An 8,524-nucleotide genomic window follows, 5' to 3' on the forward strand; every position below is an offset into this window, starting at 1 on the left:
ATATCTTCATGGAATATGATCTTTACTTAATATCCTAATGATTTTTGGCATACATTTTTTTTTTGGCTATGGCTAAAAATATACCCAAGCAACTTAAGACTGGTTTTGTGGTCCAGGGTCACATATTTGTTTTATCAAGTCATTTATTTCTTTACTTATTTTCCTATTAATAAATTGATTTATGTATTTACCGATATATTTATTTATTTTTAATTTCTGCAGGTTTCGTCCTCCATAGGCTTGCCTTCGAGTGGCTTTGTTTCTAGTAATCCTGAAGACCTTGATTAGCTTGCTCAGCTGTGTTTGATCAGGGTTAGAGCTAAACTCTGCAGGAAAGTGGACCTCGAGGGCCAGAGTTGAGAAGTCCTGATGTAAATGGACCATCTCCTTACAGCAGATCTCCATGTGTGCAACAGAGTAATTCCTGGTGTTGTTTTGAACTGACACCTTTACACATTTTATAAGCTCTTTGTGAGTTATAAGCTGGTAAAAAAAATAGCACTATATGTACACATATACATTGAGTGCAATTAGCCCAGCACACAGCAGTTTTGGATGTTCAGTTAGTTAACAAAATATGTCATAAAAGCTGTCAGGTTGTGACTGTATCCTTTTGTTTTGTACATTAAAGTTAGATTTTAAAAATGACTGCTGAATGAATGCCAAGTGAACCAGGACTAAATGTATCATTTATTTTTTTAATCCAGACCAAAAGAAACAAGAGAACCAAACTATCCTGAAACAACATTTCAAGAGTTTGCATACTGTCTCATCCCTTTCAGTTTACCTGCATTGTTAATGAGCAAGTCGAGTCTCGGTTCACTTTTCAGAAAAGTCTCTGCAAAACCACGCACAGATGTCAAACTGGCCAGGTCCAGATGCATGTACAGCACCTCAGGGTTCCCACTTTCCTGAGGGATATACAGCAAAATGTCTGTCTTTGAGACGCGAGTCAGAAAAATGATAAGAACCAGGAGGAATTGAGGTTTGTAGAGGACTTCACCTTTCGTATGTCATAAACTGCAGCTTCAGCTTTCTGTTTGTTTCGGCAGGCAAGGATCACTCGGGCCCCTCTCTTGGCCAGATCCAAGGCTGTTGTTTTGCCAATGCCAGTATTACTCCCTGCATACATATGATTGATTACTCAACCCTGAGCCAGTGTTAAGTGTCCAAACTAACTACAATAGACATAATATAAAATAAAACAAATCAAATAAATGAGGACTGAGGACAGTGGTACTCAAATACAACTGTATACAACTTAGTATAACCACTATTAAATGAGTCTTAGTAAGAAGTTCAGCTTTTATTTACTTAAGTGGTATTAAGTTGGATTGGATTGTTTAATATGTAAAGCGTTTAAATGATACTAACCTGTAACAATTGCTGTTTTCCCCTTTAACGTCACGTTGCTCTTACATCTGGCTCCTTTAAACAGGCTGTAATAAATAAGTACGTATGCAGCAAGCACACCGACCAGCACTGACAACAACACAGACATTAGTCCCGTTGAGCGCGTCAATAAAACGATGTTGCAAATTTTCAAAGTTGAGGAGAGCACATGTGCTTTGCTTCCTCTCCTTCTTCTTATTTTACGGCGGATCGCAGACTTATCGTGTGCTTTGCTCTTCTACTTTGTCGTGTTTATGTTTTCGTAACTGCCAGCTACAGCTTCCGGGCTTTAACTTCTGACAAACGCTGGGTGGCGCGATTTCTCTACGTCAGGGTGAATCTCATTACCTAGAGAGAGAGCACCCAAGATCAGAAGAAAAGACCAATAATAAGCCAGTTTTGATATCACAAAAAAAATATCCCATAACATTACATACCATTTGTTTCATTAAAAAGCACAATTTCCACTGTAAAATAATTTAGAGATGACCAATAGGCAATAAAGTTCTTAACAAAAATCAAACATTTTATTTTTTTACCAAAACGATGACATTATATTATATTATTATTATAATACCCCTAGAACCATTTCTAGTGTACTTCGGGTCCTTAGAACAGAATTCAACACCTTATGCCTTTATAAATTTATATTATAAAAATATAAATATATATATAGTGTATAGAAATATGTATACTTAAATATATATTTCTATACACTATATATATATTTATATTTTTATAATATAAAAATATAAATATATATATAGTGTATAGAAATATGTATACTTAAATATATACAATTGAAAAAAATATAACTCAAACACTTAAAATATCAATTTAAATTATATTAATAAATATATATAAATTGGTATATGAAAATTGCAATGTCTTAACAAACAAAAAATAAAACTCAAAAGATAAAAACCTATATTTTTGATTGAAAATTATACTTTTATTATAGAGGTAAATATATTATTTCCATATTTTATGAAAAAACATTATATCATTTTGGCCATTTTTAGATTTTGTAAACTTGTTTGTATCAACACCAGAAAAACAAAGTGGCTGCAGCTTTTAATACATGTTATACAGAATATAATTGTTTTATCAAAAAATGTTTGATTATTCTGATTGTGATGATTCAGTAGATGGATCTAAAAATCATTAATAAATATATTAATTTCTTGAAGTTAATGCTAGATTTGTCATTATAATATTTGGCACCTTTTCCATGTAATCATGATGAATAACAGGTAAGGGAAGTCGATATTGCACCCAAGCATATGTGAAATCAATAATTCCTTGATACATAAACTTTTATTGATTTATTTCCAACTTATTTTGTCCCTACCCTATTTTGTCCCAGTACTCAAAAACCATTGGCCATTAAGTTTTTATAACAACATTTATATGATATTTTGGTGTTAATAATGGTCCAATTTTGTGACATTAAAATTTGGGCCATTTTACAAAGCTTGAAACTACACTACATGCATCAAACAAACTCTCACAATAGGTAGTTTTCATAAGTGTACCCTTTATTGATCTCTTTTGCACAGACTGCATCATGACAGCGATGAGGAGCACTGTGCCGCTGACAGAATCAGTCTGCTTGAATTCTTCCTCTCACTTTTTTCTTTCAAATCGATGGCATGCAGAAAGATGAAAGCACCGTAAACATTTGCCGAATGCACCAGACATTCAGCCTGTGCTGGGCTTGCCGGTATCGGAATGAAGGGGTGGGGCTGAGGAAGAGGATGAGGAGGTGGGGGAGGGAGGAAGGGAGCTGGGTGAGTTGCCCTCACTGCTGAACCCGGCGGAGGGACTGCACCTGGAAGGTCTGAGCGTGGGAGCCCCACTCCCTGTAGTGTTTGTACTTGCCACCATGGTGGTCACACTCCATGATGTACTGGTAACCACGGTAACCGGGGTACTGGTAACAAACCCAGCTACATGCAGTGAGAAAACACATGGCAAATGCAGACTGAGATCCCTTATTTAATATTCCAAGTATCCCAAATATTACATCACCTGAAGCTAATGGTGTATAGCAGGGTGTCCAACCCTGCTCCTGGAGGGCCAACAATGTGAAGATTTTAGCTCCAACCTGCTTTGTCTGGAAGTTTCTAGTGAGTCTGAATCGCATGTCTGAGTAGGTACTGCATTTGAATTTGAACTTACTTTGTGGCCTCTAAAAAAATGTGATCTATTATGAACAGTGCTATGTAGTAATGTTATTGGGCATTTAATGTCATTGCTGTTTTCATGTTTATTAATGTTTGTTCTTGTAATGCAGGGAATCCCTTTGACCTAAAATATTGACTTGATTTTAAGTTTCAATACTTTATCAACACATTTGCATGTTCAGGGTTTTCTGATGTTGATTAATGGTCACATTAACATGCAGGTAAACAAATTCAATTACATTTCTATTTTTATTATTCAATCATTTATTTCGTTTTTTTATTTATAAATAATTTATTCAGCTTAATTTTCCATTTTTATGATTTAATTAATTATTAACTTCAGCAACTCACAACCCCCACGCAGTTTTTAATTAAACCCAGTTTGGGAAACCCTGGCATAATGTAATGTTTAATGCAGTTGTTGATGACAAAAAATTTGATTTTTTTTTTCCTTTTTTATGTCAATATGGTGCACAATAATCCCATTCAAATCTATCTCTCTAATTTATATAAACAAATTAGGTCACAAGTTATCTTAAAGTAATCAAAAGTAGTCAGAATGCATTAGTAATCTAATCATTTTACTATTTTACTCAATTTTACAAATTCCGTCATGTAATTTGTAATCGGTAACAGACTACAGTTTAATCTTCCCAGTACTGAGTATGAATATGGGTAGTATGAAATTCAGAAATACTACATCATGTTACTTCCATGACATCATTGGATAGTAAAATGTCCCTTAAATGCACATTTCAGAATCTCATCAGAAGTAGTAGGTCATTCAGGTACTTTTCGCCTACTGTTTTTCAAATACTGTGAATTTGGACATACTTCTCTTTTGGCATACTGTTTTTTTGCATACTATATAGTAGAGAAGTATTTGATTTCAGATGCAGTTCTTGATTAGCTGGTGCATTTGTGTTTAATTAGGGTTGGAGCTAAACTCTGCAGTTTGGACACCCCTGGCATAGAGAGTAGAGACAAGTATGGTACTCACGCCCCACTTTGCACCTGCATTGATCCGATCTCGTTGGAGGGCCAGCCCATGCCCTGGAGAGAGGGGTAGTCATCGGTTATCTCCCACTGGTGTCCAATAAAGTTCTCCCGCTCAAAGACGGTAATCTTTGACTCCTTGTGGTTCTGCGGCGATCATAACATTGGGAGAGATTGTTATTTAGAAAGACTGGTAAATAATTTCACCACTGATCCGTTGACACAGTTTCAGACTCACAGCAGAGCAGACTGGCCGGAAGGACATTAGCCTCTCAATGTGGTAGGCATTGCTGCCGCTCCAAGACTCCCAGCGAGGGTAGTCGCCTCTTTCCAAGATGAACTGCTGCCCACAGAAGCTGGAGTGTTCGTAGCCCACCCAGCTGTTCAAATGGACACCGAAAATTAGAGATAACTGCAAAAAGTGGTTTACTTTGTTTGGGGGCAAATGTGTCCCAAGAATTGAGCTAAATCTGACAAAGCTCAGCGCTAAATCTCCCTTTTAGATAACATTAATTTGAAAAATTATCTGTATATAAGTTGAATAATATAAGTAGCACCTGTAAATTTTTTATAAATATTTATAAAATATATACACTACCATTCAAATTCAAAAGTTTGGGATCAGTAAGATTTTTTTAAAGAAACTGATACTTTTATTCAGCAAGGATCCATTAAATTGATAAAATGTGACATTAAAACTGTTATAATGCTACAAAACATTTATATTTCAAATAAATTATGTTCTTTTCTATTCATTCATCCTCTGGTATGGGCTCTTTTAGATGTGTGTGTCTGTGAATGCATGACTTACGCGCCACACTCCACCTTCAGAGAACGGACAGTGTCCATGCCGCATTCCATGATGTTCTGACAGACTGAAGTGAACTCCACACGCTTGCCTTGGAAGTTCTCTTGGTCATAGACTGTGAGCTATGCACATATTCACAGACACAACAGAGATGAGATTCAAAGCATTATATGTCATTTTGCATTATTTCATAGCCATCAAATGTTTACTTGCCTTCCATGGCCCCAGTGGCATGGGATTAGTCAGAGCCATCCTTGAAGATATCTCAATGCTGATAGACCTGAAGAACAGCGATATGCAAAAAAAAAAAACATGTATGGGTTCTATATCATTTATGGCAAGTGTACAAATAGCCTGTGGATAAAGAACAAGAAAGATATGGCAGCCAAATGCCTTTGTTGCTCCAACAAGTTCTATCTGCTGATTTAGACAATAAAATTCAAACACAACAGAATAAAACCACAGCTTACAGAAATAGAAGAGACAGGTTTATGGGCAAAACATGAGGACTTAATCAAAAACTATATACAAACCTACAAATTGCACAGATTACATCAGATTTAGCCAGAAGCACTAGTAAAAAAAAAAAATTTAAATACTAATAATAATATCAAGAATGTTTTATGTTATGCAAAGCATAGAATGCCAAGTGATAACTATTATTAAAAGTCAATTTTTAACCTGCACTGAAACTGTCTGCTCTCCTCTCCCCACAGTTACAGCCACAGAGTGTTTCAGTGACTCACTTCCACCTGCCTTTACATACTCGCACACATATGCATATATACGCAATAGGCCCTTACAAGCACATCCATTCAACATCCATGTCCTGCCCACTCCTTTGACTTTATGCAAAGCAGGCTGCATGGATGGGGCCCAGTGTCGCACTAGGATGTGCATGACTAAGTAAAATGGAGCGTAAATAAGAAGATTAATAATTGTTATGCAAAGCATAGAATGCCAAATCTTTTTTATTTTTAAATACATTTTAATAGAAAATATTTATTTAAATTTAATGTAGTCTTTTGTTTTATATTTAATTTTCTGAAATGCCAATTAAAATCGTTTACATTTTTCTGAAATGCCTATTAAAATCATTTAAATTTTTCTGAAATGTCAATAAAAATCATTTTAATCTAATTTAATTTAATAATTTAATTTTAAAATGTATCTTAATTTAATACTAATTTAGTCTTTTGTTTTACATTTGATTTTTTGAAATCAAAATTCATATATATTCATATTCATTTATATTTTTGTCAAAAACACCCATTTAAAATGATTGCTATTTTTGTTTTGAGTTTTTAATTGTGTCTACATGATAGTGCACCCCTCCCCTAAAGTTTGCATCATACTAAAAGATGACCACAGTGGCTGAAAAGACTACCATGAAGGGCTTACCTGACCTACCCAACAAATAGCTGCAAGCGCTCAGGAGTTCCACACAACGGTCTCCAGACCACCAACTAAGGGCTCTATTTATATGTAGCATGACAGAAAGGGAAGATTGGCAACAGGGCAGGCTGGAGTCAGCACTTTGCCCGAGGCCTCATTGTTTTGGACTGAGCCTTTGGCTTTACCAAGCTCACAATGCCATCTGCTGTAGCCAGGGAGGCATCATGCCTACTGGCATCTGCTACAGAAGTCGATGCCAGGCAAAGTGATTCCATGCATGCTTTTACATATGACCTGAGTGTATGGCAAAACACACATGCTTGCATAAACACAAGCCAGCTGTTTCGACTTGAGATCATTCCAGCAAAGACAACACAAAGATACACTTCCAGGTTTCTTCCCAACAAAAAAATGGTTGGTTAAAGCATTGCAACCACAAAAAAAGCTTAAAGATATCCTTAAATATTCAAAGAATGGTGGTTGTTAAGTGATAACTATTATTAAAAGTCCATTTTTAACCTGCACTGAAACTGTCTGCTCTCCTCTCCCCACAGTTACAGCCACAGAGTGTTTCAGTGACTCACTTCCACCTGCCTTTACATACTCGCACACATATGCATATATACGCAATAGGCCTTTACAAGCACATCCATTCAACATCCATGTCCTGCCCACTCCTTTGACTTTATGCAAAGCAGGCTGCATGGATGGGGCCCAGTGTTTCACTAGGAGGTGCATGACTAAGTAAAATGAAGCGTGTGAATGATGACATTCAAGTAAATATGTAGAAGATTAATAATTTTTCAGGTATTTAGGTAAGTGTCAATGTGGTTCTTCAATGAGACATACTTTTTGATTTGTTGATGGTCAAATGTGAATGATTGTGTGAATAATTAAATGCATCACTATTTATGTTTGTTTAATATTCTGGCAATGTAGAATACAAATGTTGTGCATCTGTCTTTCACTCATAATGTAAGCTCCAAAACTTAAAATTTAACTGTAACCACCAAATAAATCTGCTGAAGCTTCACACAACGGCAACAAGTCCTCGTTCTCTCAATGGAGAGGTCTGAGGCCAGTCTACTGAGGTCAGCACATTGCTAGCTTTGCTGTAGAGAATGAATGAGTGCATGTGTGAGAGAGAGAGAGAGTTGAAGAGATAGGGGCCGTGGAGTGCCACGCTTTCTGCTGATGGAGGTAGACATCAGACATCCAGCCGATCCTGGAACAAAGCAATGAGCAGAGTCAGCAGGGTCACAGAGATAAGCCTGCACTCCAAACCCCTCCAAACTCCAAATGGACTTCTCAATACCAACCAGATACCTATACTGATTTTGGCGGAAACTCAATTTTTTTTTTTTTAAAGAACCATACATACAGTGGGTACGGAAAGTATTCAGACCCCCTTACATTTTTCACTCTTTGTTAAATTGCAGCCATTTGCTAAAATCATTTAAGTTATTTTTTTTTCCTCATTAATGTACACACAGCACCCCATATTGACAGAAAAACACAGAATTGTTGACATTTTTGCAGATTTATTAAAAAAGAAAAACTGAAATATCACATGGTCCTAAGTATTCAGACCCTTTGCTGTGACACTCAAATATTTAACTCAGGTGCTGTCCATTTCTTCTGATCATCCTGGAGATGGTTCTACACCTTCATTTGAGTCCAGCTGTATTTGATTATACTGATTGGACTTGATTAGAAAAGCCACACACCTGTCTATATAAGACATTAC

At 36.1% G+C, this 8,524-nt stretch overlaps 1 protein-coding gene and 1 long non-coding RNA gene across 3 annotated transcripts; both read right to left on the minus strand.

Moving 5' to 3' along the window:
- Positions 1–784: 784 nt before the first annotated feature.
- Positions 785–1,749, minus strand: LOC107589702 (uncharacterized). Its single transcript, XR_001609699.1, has 3 exons — positions 1,375–1,749; positions 1,004–1,122; positions 785–911 (listed from the first exon to the last, which is right to left on the minus strand). It is a non-coding gene; the product is annotated as an uncharacterized lncRNA (long non-coding RNA).
- A 1,160-nt stretch (positions 1,750–2,909) lies between these two features.
- LOC107589703 (beta-crystallin A3) lies at positions 2,910–6,866 on the minus strand. Of its 2 annotated transcripts, none has more exons than XM_016278198.1 (6): positions 6,784–6,866; positions 5,596–5,662; positions 5,386–5,504; positions 4,813–4,954; positions 4,579–4,721; positions 2,910–3,341 (listed from the first exon to the last, which is right to left on the minus strand). In XM_016278198.1, exons 2-6 carry the CDS (start codon positions 5,632–5,634, stop codon positions 3,194–3,196), a joined length of 591 nt encoding a protein of 196 aa, XP_016133684.1. In that variant the 5' UTR covers positions 5,635–5,662; positions 6,784–6,866; the 3' UTR covers positions 2,910–3,193. The 2 variants fall into 2 exon arrangements, with proteins under 2 accessions (XP_016133684.1, XP_016133685.1); XM_016278199.1 differs by having other exon boundaries at positions 6,793–6,848.
- Between the last annotated feature and the right edge of the window lie 1,658 nt (positions 6,867–8,524).

Source organism: Sinocyclocheilus grahami, unplaced genomic scaffold, assembly GCF_001515645.1.
Source record: "Sinocyclocheilus grahami isolate Dianchi unplaced genomic scaffold, SAMN03320097.WGS_v1.1 scaffold119.1, whole genome shotgun sequence".
Classification (NCBI taxonomy): Eukaryota; Metazoa; Chordata; class Actinopteri; order Cypriniformes; family Cyprinidae; genus Sinocyclocheilus; species Sinocyclocheilus grahami.